This window comes from Balaenoptera borealis (assembly GCF_965194805.1).
Source record: "Balaenoptera borealis genome assembly, chromosome: 4".
Classification (NCBI taxonomy): Eukaryota; Metazoa; Chordata; class Mammalia; order Artiodactyla; family Balaenopteridae; genus Balaenoptera; species Balaenoptera borealis.
In genome coordinates, this window is record NC_138861.1 from 85358178 (window position 1) to 85374570 (window position 16393).

Consider the following 16393-nt stretch of genomic DNA (forward strand, 5'->3'; position numbering starts at 1 on the left):
AATTATGTAGGAGTACAGAACAAGGTACAATTAATTGTGGCCATGGGAGATAGCAAATATGAAGACTTCACAGAGGAAGGAGCATTGGTGCTATGTCTTGAAGAATAAGTAGGTATCCAATAAGGCAAAGACGGGATTCTAGACAGAGAGAAGAACATGAACAAAAGCACAAGTGTCATGAAGATGTATGTTCAGGGAACAGCAAGTATTTCCACGTGGCTGAGGCAGAGAGTGAGTAAGAGGATGTAGAGGTCACTTAGGATGTGGGCAGACACACATGACCTCAAATGACATGCCAAAGAGTCTGGCCAATAGTGGTGCATAATAAAATGTTTGTGCTGAACTAAGCTGAAATATAATAGCTGTGTAGGTTCTACACAGCTAGTCACTCCTCTTACCAACCTTGTAACCAACAGACTGAATTTCTGAGGCCTATTCGTCAGTGTTCTCTACACAAATAGAAAGCATCAAAATAAATAATTCACTTATATATTAAATAAAGAATACTCACTGAAAATAATTATTTCTTACCAATGTAAGGTTGGGATTTTTGTCAGTTAGATATATCTAGCACCTAGAAGAGTGCCTGGTATATAGTAGATATTCAACAAATATTTATTTAATAGACCATGATATATTTTAGCTACATACATGTTATCTTTTCTAATAGTAATAATAATCCATAATCAATACTGGTAAAGTTACCATACAGAAATTGTCCCTGCATAACAAAATTATCTTCAAACCCCAACTTACAGTCCATTTCTTTGAATAATAAAATAAGTTAATACCCAGAGTCCAACCCATACCTGACTTAGATGATGACATTTGGGAATTTTTGAGTTGGTGATACTTAAATGAGATTTTGGATTTAGAATTGATCCTGGAATGGGTGAAGACTTGAGAATGCTGGAGTGAGATAAATGTATTTTGTGTATGAAACAGACATCAATTTTAGGGGGCCAGAGAGTGGACTATTGTGGGTTCAATAGTGTTCCCCCCACCAAATTCATGTCCACCCAAAACTCCAGAATGTGACCTTATTTGGAAATAGGGTCTTAGCAAAGGAGCTAATACTGGAGTAGGATAAACCCTAGGTCCAATATTGGTGTCCCTACAAGAAGAGAGGATATACAGAGACACACAGGAGAAGAAGACCACATGACGATGGAGGCAGAGATTGATGTGATGAAGCTACAAGCCAAGGAACACCAAGGATTGTTAACAAACACCAGAAGCTGGAAGAGAGTCACAGAATAGATTCCCTCTCAGAGGCCCTAGAGGGAATCACCCCTGCCAACTAATTGATTTTGGACTTCTGGTCTCCAGAACTGTGAGAGAATAAATTTCTGTTGTTACAAGTCAACAAGTTTAGGATAATTTATTGTGGCAGCTCAGGCAAATAATACACATGGAAAAAGGAATTTTGCAGCTGTAATTAAGGTCTCAAATTAGTTAACCTTAAGCTATGGGTATTATCTCAGTGGACCTGACCTAATCACAGGAGCCATCCAGGTCTACAGCTTAGAGACAGAAGAAATCAGAGATTCAAAGCAGGAGCAGAGTAAGATGCATTATTGTTGGCTTGAAGATGGAGGAATGGCAAGTGGCAAGGAATGAATGTGGTCTCTAGAAGCAGAGAGCAATCTTGGATTGATAGCCAGCAAAGAAACAAGGACCTCAGTCCCACAACCACAAGAGTGAGGTTGGAAGCAAATTTTCCCCCAGAGTCTCCAGCAAAGAATTCATCAGGCTGACATCCTGAGCAGAGAATCCATCCATGCCATCTAGACAACTGACCTACAGAACTCTGAGTTAATTAACAGGTACTGTCTTCAACTGCTACATCTGTGGTAATTTCTTAAGCATAAATAGAAAACTAATACACAATGGCTCACATTTAGTGAGGAGAAATGCCAGACTGTCATGGCAGACAGTGGAAGATAGGATTAGAAGCCTCAGAGGAGTGAGCTTGCTTCAGTGGATGTACTATTAGGGCTCAAGAACTCTCCAGAGGACTATGTTGAGAGGAGGGCCCAGAAGATACACATTTTATCAGAGCAACAAGGAGTGTGCTGCTGGGAGGGCACTAGCAGCACTCATAAGTTCACTGGTGGCTTCCCTCCCTAGGCCAGGGCTGACAGTAGGAGAGGCCATTATAGAACTGGGCTCACTGAGAGCAATGAGAATAAAGATCCTGAAACAACAGAGACTAAGTGGGCAAAGTACCCATCAGAAGCCAGGTGTATGTGATTACTGATTATCTTAATGCGCACCAAGGCTAGAAGAGCAATCCAATCCCACTCATGCACTGCTTATCTTCCCTATACTCCACCTTTACTAGTAACAGAAAATCAAAACACAGAATACAACCTATCAGTACCTAGCCCTCAAGCTCAAAGACTGTTCACTATTAGAAAATATTTAGCATTAATTCACCACCATGTTAAAATGTCAGATGAGAAAAAACATTTGATTGTATCATTAAATGCTGCAAAGGCTTTTGATAAAACTAGGCATCCATTAGTGATTTTAAAAATCTCTTATTACGATCCTGGCATAAGTATAGACATACAGATCAATGAAACAGAATTGAGAGGCCAGAAATAAGCCCATTCATCTATGATCAACTGATTTTCAACAGGGGTGCCAAGACCATTCACTGTAGAAAGAATAGTCTCTTCAACAAACGGTGCTGGGACAACTGGATATCCACATGCAAAGGAATGAAGTTGGACCCCTACCTCATAACATATACAAAAATTAATCAAAATGGATGACAGACATAAACGTAAGAGCTAAGATTACAAAATGGTTGGAAGAAAACATAGGCATAATTCTTCATGACCTTGCATTAAATAACAGTTTCTTAGATATGATACCTGAAGAACAAGCAATAAAATAAAAAACAAATAAATCGGACTTCTTCAAAATTATAAACTTTTATGCATCAAAGGACATTATCAAGAAAGTAAAAAGACAGCCCACGAATGGGAGATAATAATTGCAAGTTATATATGTGATAAGGGTATGATATACAGAACATATAAGGGAGTCTTACAACTCAACAATAAAAAAGACAAATACAGTCATCCCTTGGTATGAGGGGGATTGGTTCCAGGGCACCCCTTGGATACCAAGATCCACAGATGCTCAAATACCTTATATAAAATGGTGTAGTATTTGCATATAACCTAAGCACATGCTCCTGTATACTTTAAATTATCTCTAGATTACTCATAATACCTAATACAATGTAAATGCTATGTAAATAGTTGCAGCAAATTCAAGTTTTACTTTTTGGAAATTGCTGGAATTTTTTCCCAAATATTTTCAATCTGCAGCTGGTTGAATCCTCAGATGTGGACCCCTCAGACATGGAAGGCCAACTGTAACACAAATTTTTTTTAAATAAATTTATTTATTTTATTTATTTATTTTTGGCTGCGTTGGGTCTTCGTTGCTGCGCGCGGGCTTTCTCTAGTTGCAGCAAGCAGGGGCTACTCTTCGTTGCAGTGTGCAGACTTCTTGTTGCGGTGGCTTCTCTTGTTGCGGAGCATGGGCTCTAGGCACGTGGGCTTCAGCAGCTGTGGCATGTGGGCTCAGTAGTTGTGGCTCGCAGGCTCTAGAGCACAGGCTCAGTAGTTGTGGCACACGGGCTTAGTTGCTCCGCGGCATGTGGGATCTTCCCGGACCAGGGCTCAAACTCGTGTCCCTGGCCTTGGCAGGCGGATTCTTAACCAGTGTGTCACCAGGGAAGTCCCGTAATACAGTTCTTAAATGGGCAAAGAACCTGAATACATTGTCCAAAGAAGATATATAAATGGTTACTAAGGACATGAAAAGAAGCTCAACATCACTAGTTCCCAGGAAAATTCAAATCAAAACCACAGTGACCAAGATTGGCCAAGATGGCAGAGTAGGAAGACTCTGAGCTCACTTCCTCTCAAGAGCACACCAAAATCACAACTATTTGCAGAACAACCATTGATGAAAAAGTCTGGTACCTACCAGAAAAGATCTTCTACAACTAAAGACATAAAGAAAGAGCCCCAAGACAGGTAGGAGGGGCAGACTTGAAATACAGCTAAGTCCCATAACCCCAGGTGGGTGACCCACAAATTGGAGAATAATTATATTGCAGAGGTTCTCCCACAAGAGTGACAGTTATGAGCGCTATGTCAGGCTCCCCAGCCTGGGGGTCCGGCACCAGGAAGACAAGGCCCCAGGGCATTTGGCCTTGAAGGCCAGTGGGACTTAATTTCAGGAGTCCCACAGGACTGGGAGAAATAGAGACTTCCCTCTTAAATGGCACACACAAAAGCTCACATGTTCTGGAACCCAGGGAAAAAGCAGTAATTTGATAGGAGCCTGGGCCAGACCTACTTGCTGGTCTTGGAGAGTCTCTCAGAGAGGTGAGGGGCGGCTGCGCTCACCCTGGGTGCACAGACACTGGTGGCAGCCATTCTTGGGAGTTCCTTCTACCACATGGATGCTAATACTGGCAAACACCATTGTGGAATCCTCTCTCTAGCTCATTAGCACCAAGACCTGGCCCCACCCAACCCAACAGCCTTTAGGTGCCAGTGCTGGGACAAATCAGGCCAAGCAACTAATTGGGTGGGCTACAGCACCACCCATCAGCAGACAGACTGCCTAAAGACCTCCATATCCGCCTCTGGACAAGGCCCTGCCCAATAGAGGGCCCAGGGCCCATTTCCAACCACCAGTGAGCAAGCACCAGCCCCAGAATCCTCTGGGCCTTGCCTGCTCTAGCCTCTGGACCAGGCTGACCCAACGTGGGCAGACACCAGATGCAAGAAAACCACAATCCCACAGCCTGAAAACCTATCCTGTCCAGACCAGGCCAGACCCTGCCCTGGGACCAGCTGGGCCCTGGCCCTGCCCACTAACAGGCCAACAGAAGCTTCAGGACACCCCAGACTCTGTACCCAACTGTGTCAGGATCTGCTCCCCTTCCCTGCCTCACCCCCAGCCATGTTATATCAGCTCTGGGATGTCTGGGCCCTGCAACCAGACTCCAGGACCTGGCTCTTGATGTCAGTAGTCCAGCACTAACCCCAGGACCCAGCTTCAACCACCAGTGGGTGGGCATCCCATAGATTTTGTAAGGTTGTGTTTTCATTTTCATTTGTCTTGAGGCATTTCCTGATTTCTTCTTTGATTTCATTGTTGACCCATTGGTTTCTTAGTAGCATGTTGTTTAATCTCCATGTGTTCATTCTTTTCCTGTTTTTCTTTCTGTGGTTGATTTCTGGTTTCATACTGTTGTGGTCAGATAAGATGTTTCAAATAATTTCTATCCTTTTAAATTTGTTGAGGTTTTTTTTTATGACCTAGTATGTGGTCTATCCTAGAGAATATTCCGTGTGCCCTTGAAAAGAATCTGTATTCTGGCTTTTTTGGAAGTAGTGTTCTGTAGATATCAATTAAGTCCTACTGATCTATTGTGTCATTTAGAACCTCTGTTGCCTTACTGATTTTTTGTCTGGATGATCTGTCCATTGATGTCAATGGGGTGTTAAGGTCTACTATTATTGTATTATTGTCAGTTTCTCCCTTTGTATCTGTTAGTATGTTCAAAGAACTTATACCTACCCTTCTCAAACTATTCCAAAAAATTGAAGAGGGAACACTCCCGAATTCATTCTGAAGCCACCATCACCCTGATACCAAAACCAGACAAAAACACTACAAAAAATGAAAACCACAGGCCAATATCTCTGATGAATATAGATGCAAAAATCTTCAAAACAAGATATTAGCAAACAAAATCCAACAATACATAAAAAGGATAATACACCATGATCAAGCTGTAATCATTCCAGGGTAGCAAGGACAGCTCAATATACGCAATCAATCAATGTGATACACCACATTAACAAAAGGAAAGACAAAAACCACATGATCATCTCAATAGACAGAAAGAGCATTTGACAAAATTCAACACCCATTCTTGATAAAAACTGTCACAGAAGTGGGTATGGGGGAACATATTTCAACATAATAAAGCCATTTATGACAAACCCACAGCCAACATAATACTCAACACTGAAAAGCTGAACGCCTTCCCACTAAATTCAGGAACAAGACAAGGATGCCCAGTTTCACCACTTCTACTCAACATAGTACTGGAAGTCCTAGCCCCAACAATCAGATAAGAAAAAGAAATGAAAGGTATCCAAATTGGAAGGGAAGAGGTAAAATTGTCACTATTTGGAGATGACATGATACACTATATAGAGAACCCTAAAGTCTCCACACAAAAACTATGAGAATAAATGAATTCAGCAAGGTAGTAGGATACAAGATTAATATACAGAAATTTGTTGCATTTCTTTACACTAACAATGAAATTTCAGAAAGAGAAAGTAAAAAAAAAATCCTGTTTAAAACTGCATCAAAAAAAATACCTAGGAATAAACTCAATCAAGGCAGTAAACACCTATATGCTGAAGACTATAAAACTTTGATAAAGAAACTGAAGATGATTCAAAGAAATGGAAAGATATCCCATGCACTTGGATTGGAAGAATTAATATTTTTAAAATGGCCATACTACTCAAAGCAATCTACAGATTTAATGCAATCCTTATCAAAATACCCATGACATTTTTCACAGAAGTAGAACAAATAACCCTAAAATGTACATGGAACCACAAAAGGCCCGGAATTATCAAAGCAATCCTGAGGGAAAAGAACAAAGCAGGAGGCATAACCCTCCAGACTTCAGACTATACTACAGAGTTACAGTAATCAAAACAGTGTGCTGTTGGCACAAAAACAGACATATAGTTCAGTGGAACAGAACAGACAGCCCAGAAATAAACCCACAAACCTATGATCAATTAATCTTTGACAACACAGGCAAGAATATACAATGGATAAAAGACAGTCTCTCTTGAAGACTTGTTGATGTGGTATTGGGAAAGCTGGACAGCTACATGTAAATCAATGAAATTACAACACTCTCTCACACCATACACAAAAATAAACTCAAAATGGTTTAAAGACCTAAATATAAGATTTGACACCATAAAACTCCTAGAAGAGAACATAGGCAAAACATTCTCTGACATAAATTGTAGCAGTATTTTCTTAGATCAGTCTCCCAAGGCAATAGAAATAAAAACAAAAATAAACAAATGGGACCTAATCAAACTTACAAGCTTTTGCACAGCAAGGGAAACCATTAAAAAAATGAAAGGACAACCTAAGGAATGGGAGAAAATATTTGCAAACACTGCAACCAATAAGGACTTAATTTCCAAAATATACAAACAGCTCATACAACTTAACAACAAAGAAACAAACAACCCAATCAAAAAACTGGCAGAAGACCTTAATAGACATTTCTCCAAAGAAGACATACAGATGGCCAGTAGGCACATGAAAAGATGATCAATGTCGCTAATTATTACAGAAATGCAAATCAAAACCACAATGAAGCATCACCTCACACTGGTCAGAATGGCTGTCATCAAAAAGTCTACACATAATAAATGCTAGAGAGGGTGTGGAGATGTTCCTCTATTTTTGCCATATTACATTCTTAGAACTTTATCCCTGACAGACAAATCAAGAGTCATCCACACTAATGATTTTGGTCATATACCTGCAATAATTCTCTTTGCCAATAGATGGAGATTTAGTTAATGCTGTGTTGAGAAGCTGGCAGAAAAAAGGTTGGCTGTTAGCTACCAACAAGAATTACTAAATAAGGAAGTAAAGTAAGAAGGGAAATATGGATGTGGTTAACAAACATGTCCACCTGTGAACTGGCAAAGGAAAAACATCAAATTAAAAGGAGAGAGCAAACCATATACATATTAAGATGCTACTATAAGAACTACAGGAAAAGTTCAGAACAGGAGAAATAAGTAAAAAATAGGAGACATTTTAAAATACCTTACTAATTGTCACAGTCTTGAAGAACTAATTGGTATCATATAGTAATCTTAAATATACTCCTTATCTTGATGTCCAGAGTTTGGATGGAGTATTACTGTTTTTCTTCTCTACCTCTAGTTTATTATAGCATTTTACCCAGAAGCTTCTATGGTTATTCAAGCTATTCTTATCTTAGTCTTTGTGGGTGCCAAAGGCTAAATGGGTCTAAGAAACACATGTTTTCAGATAATAAACATCCAATTTTCTCTCTATTTTCTAAGGTTATTTTATACTCTTACTTTTCTTCTACTGAAGCACAGATGTATCTAAAACTCAGGGTATAAAGTTTATACTCAATTTATCCAGAAATCAATCAAGTCAACACCCAAATGCCTTTAGCCTTATTTAACAATAACAACAGAAACAAGAATCTTTTAGTGTACAAGAGAATGCACATGTCAAGCCATTGTAAAGGCTTTACAGAACCTACTTTAAAGTTGTAAGAAGTTAGGCTATTTGGTCATATTAAAGTCTAATAAAAAGGAACTGAAAAGTCTTCTACTTCTAACTCAGAAAATCAAAATTTTTCACTTTCAAAAACATTTGGTTGAGGTGTTTAGAAGAATCCTTCCTTTCTTACCTATAAGATTGTACTTTAGTCCCGTGGTCTTGAAATTCCAGTGCTTTCTTAACAACAGCTTCATTTTCTTCTGGATAAACTGAACATGTGCAGTAAACAACTGCTTGAGCTCTAGTAACTACATTTAAAGAAGATGGAATTAATATAACGACCCCATTAACAATCCTAAACAAATCTGTTATGTTTTCAAACGTCTGTCTGTACTAATACCACATGGTTTTGATGGGAATTATTTCTATAGATGCTTGCATGGCTCCCCTTTAAAGCATGTATTAGTAATGTAGTCTGTGGCCAATAAATAAATAAAGTAAATCTAACTGGATTGTATGGAAATCTAATCAATGTGACCAACCTAATCACAAACACAAACAAATAAATACTGCAGATTACCATAAGCTTGACACTTCCAGCTATTCTTCCACAAGCCATATCACGTAACTAGTTAAAAGGACTCTAGAAACAGACAGACTTAAACGTGAATCCCAATTCTGTAACTTACTGCTGTATGAACCTGCGAAAATTACTTAACTCTCCAATTCTTCAACTGTAAAATGAGGTAATATTACTACCTGCAACTCGCTCACTTATTCACACTTACTGAGCACCTACTACGTGCTAGGCATTGTTCTCACCATTCAATATACACACACAAAAATCCCTGCCCCAGGGAGCTTATTTTCTATGTTTCATTGACATAAGACATAAATAAATAAGAAAATTAGGGAATTCCCTGGTGGTCCAGTGGTTAGGACTCAGCGCTCTCACTGCCAGAGGCCCAGGCTCGATCCCTGGTTGGGGAACTAAGATCCTGCAAGCCACGCAGTGGCACAGCCCAAGTAAAAAAAAAAAAAAAAAAAAATACACACACACACACACACACACACAGCATTAGGAAGTGACAAATGCTATAGAGCACATCAAAGCAGATACGGAGGACAGTTAGTTTCAAAAGATTATCCTGCAATTTTAAATAGAGTAATCAGAGAAAGAAGTTTAAAAATGCATTATTTACCAACTTCCTCATCTTCCAATCAACTCATTTCATAGATCATATACATACTATCATATTCAAATTAATATTTTTTAATAACATCAATTAAAGGGGCAGAACTCTGTGTTTCCTATTTTGCCTTATTTCTACTTCCCATATGCTATATCTTCATATATTAAATCATCTATGCCCTATACTTACCTTTGAGCCTTTGGAGGTCAGGATTTATCCACACTCATATCCCTAACAACCAGCTTAATATCTGACCCAGAGCAGGCATTTGATAAACATGCACTGAATTAATAAAAGTTTATATAATTTCTCAGAGACTTCTAGATTTCCATATCTATGTGTGGAAGGGCATTGGTACTCAAAATCTAAATGGTACTCAAAATCTAAATGCAGTGGTTGAAGCAATAATATAAATACTTAAAGAGCCTTGTTACTCAGACTTAAAGAGATCTAGGCTTTATCTGTAATTGCATCTCTCTGTTCTGTTTTTAGTACTAAGAGAAGTAAGAGTTTGATTAAAATTGGGATTATAGAAGAGTTAGGAGCAGGTACAATGACAACGGAAAAATTACATCGAGTAAGAAGCCAAAGAAAAGAAATAAAGAAGATGAAACTGTACAACAATGTATGTATGTAATTATTTTACTTCAGCATTAAAGAAAACTGTAAATTATTCTTGCTAACCTATGTTTAAAAAGATAGTAAAGCATATATTTTTGAGAATTAAATTGGTAAAAATAAATATTTTGTTATTTGAAGGAACTGAGTGTTCCGAAAAATTCACTTATGGTTCACACATCATTGCCTGAATATAATAGATAAATGAAGTATTAATGTTTCTAAGATTTACAACATATTTTCAGATTACACTGATAACAAACTTACATTTCATTGCATGTGTTAGCTGTTCATATTGCTGTTGAGCAAGAATATGAAGTTTATCTTCTGACGGGCCTCCTTGAGAGAAATCTTTAAGTAAACCTGTATCTAAAAGGAAATAAATGCTTTTAAATATATCACTATTAGATGTTTTTCATATATTGCTATTATCACATTATTTAATATTTTAATCATTTTCCCTATTAATGACAGTTTTCATGGAAAATATTTATTAAAAATAAATAGGCAGGGGACTTCCCTGGAGGCACAGTGGTTAAGAATCCACCTGTCAATGCAGGGGACACGGGTTCAAGCCCTGGTCCGGGAAGATCCCACATGCCGTGGAGCAACTAAGCCCCTGCACCACAACTACTGAGCCTGTGCTCTGGAGCCCGTGAGCCACAACTACTGAAGCCTGTATGCCACAACTACTGAAGCTTACGTGCCTATAGCCCATGCTCCACAACAAGAGAAGCCACTGCAATGAGAAGCCCGTGCACCGCAATGAAGAATAGCCCCCGCTCATTGAAACTAGAGAAAGCCTGCACACAGCAACGAAGACCCAACCAAAAATAAATGAATAAAAATAAATTTTTTAAAATAAATAAATAAATAGGCAGTATTGTAAAAATACTTAAAAACTGAATTGATAAAGGTAATTTTGCATAGTTTTAATATTATTTTTCCTTTTTTCTCCAAGTTCTTATGATATAGTCATCCAACCAGCCAAAATAAGTCATTTAGGTATAAAAAACAGAATACAGTCAGTCTGGGTACTAATAGAGGGAAAAAAGATTTATTTTCCAAGGTAGAAACTGATGGGCTATAGTCAGATCTGAGTAAGAAAGAACACAAAAGGATACACTAAGTGTCAGTTAAAAACACTAACTTACTGAAAGAAATTTTCGAAGAAAAAACTAGAAGGCCCGTGTGCAGCAACGAAGACCCAATGCAGCCAAAAATAAATTAATAAAATTAATAAAAAGAAAGAAATTCTTATAGTAAGTCTTTAAATTTCTGAAACTATTTTTAACATATTTCTCAGTAATATTAACTAAGATATATTGAATACTACTCTATATAGATTATTTTATTCAACAACCCCTTGAAGCATTATTATCCCTTTTAACATTGAAAAAACTGTTCAAGCATACATTAAACAACTTGTCTAAGGTCACTTAGCTACTAGTTGAGAGCCAGGTTCTAGCTTGGCAATCTGACCAACCTTCTAACCCCTGTTTTATTCTGCCTCTCAGTAACTCCCTGCAGTATGAAAGCCAATTATTTATACCATATATTTGGCTATTCCCCACTCCAGTAATATCACTAAAGGTTAATTAAACTCCATTTCTTCCCAATTTAGTTTTACACTTCACATTTTTCTCTTTCATCACTTTTTAAAGGACTATTTACCCATTATTATACTCTAAAACCATATCAGCTTACCTTTTTCACCCCATTTTAAAATAATTCCAAGTTGTTAGCAGAGATCGACTTCATACATTCCTCAAATATGATAATTTTTATGATAAACATTCTAAAATTGGTTGTAATGTTTTTCAATGTTAAATTGTTTTTCAAACTAATTCATGATTTCTCACATATCTAAGTCTTTTGGATTCATCCCCACTAAATTTATGGCTAATATTTCTACCATAATCACTAGGTTAGCAGTTCCTTATTTGCTCTGGCTATTACCTCATCAAAGTACAGTTTCCTTCAAAACCCTCCTTTTTTCCAGGTTTGCCAAAGACCACTTCTTGGCTTATCCGGTCATCTCTTCAAGGATTTCAAAATATTACCAATATCTAGGAAACTTTTTTTTTTAATAAATTTATTTATTTATTTATTTTATTTTTGGCTGCGTTGGGTCTTCGTTGCTGCACGCGGGCTTTCTCTAGTTGTGGTGAGTGGGGGCTACTCTCTGTTGCGGTGTGTGGGCTTCTCATTGCGGTGGCTTCTCTTGCTGTGGAGCACGGGCTCTAGGCACATGGGCTTCAGGAGTTGTGGCTCCCAGGCTCTAGAGTGCAGGCTCAGTAGTTGTGGCGCACGGACTTAGTTGCTCCGTGGCATGTGGGATCTTCCCGGACCAGGGCTCAAACCCGTGTCCCCTGCATTGGCAGGCGGATTCTTAACCACTGCGCCACCAGGGAAGCCCTAGGAAACTTTTTACTTTCCCTCTTTTTGTCATTTGTAGTTCCCTTTGTGCTTCACCCACACCCCAGCCTCTAAATGATTTTTACCTATGGTTTATTTTGTTCTGCATTCCTACTTCAAGATGACCCAGGAGAAGGCCAGAGTCTCACAGTAGTTCTAAGCTCTAGTTCTCTTAACTGGAATGCTTATTGTAGCTGCAGCTATTTCTTCCCCTCTTCTTTCAAAATCTAATTCTTCTTTGATCATTTCCCAAAGTTAGTGTGGGAATTCTCTCAGTCTACCATACTCCCATCTGAGTTGGTTAGTCTTGGAAAGAAATTTTCTGTAGCAAGACAGAATTCCACATAGTTCAGTATAAGCCCAGTTAAAAATTGTGTGGTATAGTGCAGGGGTCCCCAACCCCCAGCCATGGACCAGTAGTGGTCCGTGGCCTGTTAGGAACTGGGCCACACAGCAGGAGGTGAGCAGTGGGCGAGTGAGTGAAGCTTCATCGGTATTTACAGCCGCTCCCTATCACTCACATTACCGCCTGAGCTCCTCCTCCTGTCAGATCAGGGGCAGCATTAGAGTCTCATAGGAGTGTGAACCCTACTGTGAACTGCACAAGCGAGGGATCTAGGCTGCGCGCTCCTTATGAGAATCTAATGCCTGATGATCTGAGGTGGAGCTGAGGTGGTGATGCTAGCACTGGGGAGCGGCTGCAAATGCAGATCATCATCAGCAGAGAGGTCTGACTGCACAGAGAGCATAATAAATCAATTGCTTGCAGACTTATATCAAATCCTTATCAGTTATACAGATTGCCAACAAACACATGAAAGAATGCTCAACATCATTAACCATTAGAGAAATGCAAATCAAAATTACAATGAGATATCATCTCACACTGGTCAGAATGGCCATCATCAAAAAATCTACAAACAATAAATGCTGGAGAGGGTGTGGAGAAAAGGGAACCCTCTTGCACTGTTGGTGGGAATGTAAGTTGATATAGCCACTATGGAGAACAGTATGGAGGTTCCTTAAAAAACTAAAAATAGAACTACCATATGACCCAGCAATCCCACTACTGGGCATAAACCCTGAGAAGACCATAATTCAAAAAGAGTCATGTACCAAAATGTTCATTGCAGCTCTATTTACAATAGCCAGGACATGGAAGCAACCTAAGTGTCCATCAACAGATGAATGGATAAAGAAGATGTGGCACATACATACAATGGAATATTACTCAGCCATAAAAAGAAACGAAATTGAGTTATTTGTAGTGAGGTGGATGGACCTAGAGTCTGTCATACAGAGTGAAGTAAGTCAGAAAGAGAAAAATAAATACCGTATGCTAACATATATATATGGAATCTAAGGAAAAAAAAAAAAAAAGGTCACGAAGAAACTAGAGGCAAGACGGAATAGAGACACAGACCTACTAGAGAATGGACTTGAGGATAAGGGGAGGCGGAAGGGTAAGCTGTGACAAAGTGAGAGAGTGGCATGGACATATATACACTACCAAACGTAAAACAGATAGCTAGTGGGAAGCAGCCGCATAGCACAGGGAGATCAGCTCGGTGCTTTGTGACCACCTAGAGGGGTGGGATAGGGAGAGTGGGAGGGAGGGAGATGTAAGAGGGAAGAGATATGGGAACATATGTATATGTATAACTGACTCACTTTGTTATAAAGCAGAAACTAACACACCATTGTAAAGCAATTATACTCCAATAAAGATGTTAAAAAAAAAAATCCCTATCAGTGAGTGGCAAGTGACAATTAAGCTGTATCTTATGGAGTAGACTGGACATAAGCAACACACTTCGGGTGTCACTGTCTCCCATCACACCCAGATGGGACCATCTAGTTGCCGGAAAACAAGCTCAGGGCTCCCACTGATTCTGCATTATGGTGAGTTGTATAATTATTTCATTATATATTACAATGTAACAATAATAGAAATAAAGTGTACAATAAGGACTTCCTTAGTGGCGCAGTGGTTAAGAATCCGCCTGCTGGACTTCCCTGGTGGCAGAGTGGTTAAGAATCAGCCTGGCAATGCAGGGGACACGGGTTCGAGCCCTGGTCCGGGAAGATCTAAGCAACTAAGAGCAACTAAGCAACTAAGCGGAGCAACTAAGCCCATGCGTCACAACTACTGAACCTGCACTCTAGAGCCCACGAGTCAAAACTACTGTGTCCGTGTGCCACAACTACTGAAGCCTGCATGCCTTGAACCCATGCTCCGCAACAAGAGAAGCCACTGCAATGAGAAGCCCGCGCACCACAAGGCCACAACTAGAGAAAGCCCGTGCACAGCAACGAAGACCCAACACAGCCAAAAATAAATAAATAAAATTTTAAAATTTAAAAAAAAAAAAAGCGCACAAAAATGTAGTGTGCTTGAATCATCCCGAAACCATCCCCCCACCCCAACCGCCAGTCCGTGGAAAAACTGTCTTCCATGAAACCAGTCCCTGGTGCCAAAAAGGTTGGGGACCACCGGTATAGTGGAATTCTTTCTATAGTGTAGTATAGTGGAATTCTTTCTATAGTGTAGTATAGTGGAATGCTTTCTATAGTGTAGTATAGTGGAATGTGCTAACTAATCTGAATTTGAATCCCAGCTTTGAATCTAGCTACATGACCTCAGGCAACTTGCTAACTTTGTCTGAATCTTGGGGTTTTTTTTCCCCTTTATAAAACAGAGATAATTAAATAACACTATCCTCACAAAGTTATTGTGAATATTAAGTTAAAATGCATGAACACTTCCTAGATATTGACTGGGGCATAGTTGCGCTCCATAAATATTAGTTTCTTTCCCTCAATTACTTTTTCTTCATTTTAGATTCTGTCCTTGCTAGAAATAGAAAACAGTTACTCAACATATTCTGAATGTTGGTGGAATGTCTTCTTTGTCTAATATTCTAGTTAACCGTATCTATGCCTTTCACTATAAACAAGGGATTAGAGTAAGAAGCAATTTCAGTTAACACACTGTGATTAAGAGCATGATTCAAAGGGCTAGAGTCAGAGCAGTAGTGTCTGAATCCAGGCTCTGACACTTACTAGTCAAAAGACTCTGAGAGGCTTCAACCTCTCTTGAGCCTCAGATTCCGTATTTATAAAAGAGAAATAATGAGTAACCAATTCATTGAGTTCTTGTGAGGATTTGATGAAATAATCCAAGCAAAGTATTTAGTTCAGCGCCTTATACATAAGTGCTCAATAAATGTTAATGTTAAATAATATTTCTTAATTTATTAAAGAAGCAAATAAAATATTCTCAGAATATTTAATCTGAGATATTCGTATCATAAAACATACATACTGGGGGTTAAAGAAGTCTTGAGTTTGAAATAGTCTAATCATGATTTAATTGGGATCATCTTGGAGCACAGACTCTAGAGTCAGGCAGATCTAAATCTGAATCCTAGCTCTCTTACCAACTAGTTATGTGACTTTATAAAAATGAATGAATCTTTCTGAGTCTCAGTTTTTTTATCTATAAAATGCTGATAAATGTTAATGCCTATATTTTGAGCTCTGGTATATGCCAGAATAGCATACTGGCATCTGTTCTGATTGCCTACATCACTCTAATTATTGAACATTTTGAATATTCCCCTTGCCCATATCTCACAGAACTGGTATAATAAAGATTAAATGAGGTAATGGATGTAAAATACTTTATCCATATTAAGTGCTTTACATATGGTAGTTATTCATTAATCAGATGTATCTGATATGTCATCTTAATGATTTTAAATAATTTCATTTAAAAAATATTAAAATTTCAATAATTTAGA

General features: G+C 38.6%; 1 protein-coding gene across 6 annotated transcripts in view; it reads right to left on the minus strand.

Moving 5' to 3' along the window:
- The window catches only part of NSUN7 (NOP2/Sun RNA methyltransferase family member 7), a 373856-nt gene that overhangs the window by 23268 nt on the left and 334195 nt on the right, over positions 1-16393 (minus strand). For all 6 annotated transcript variants that reach the window (XM_082390570.1, XM_082390572.1, XM_082390569.1 and 3 more), the window contains 2 exons: positions 10440-10541; positions 8552-8669 (listed from right to left, as the gene is read on the minus strand). In XM_082390570.1, coding sequence (XP_082246696.1) covers positions 8552-8669; positions 10440-10541 — 220 coding nt within the window. The remainder of the gene's footprint in view (positions 1-8551; positions 8670-10439; positions 10542-16393) is intronic.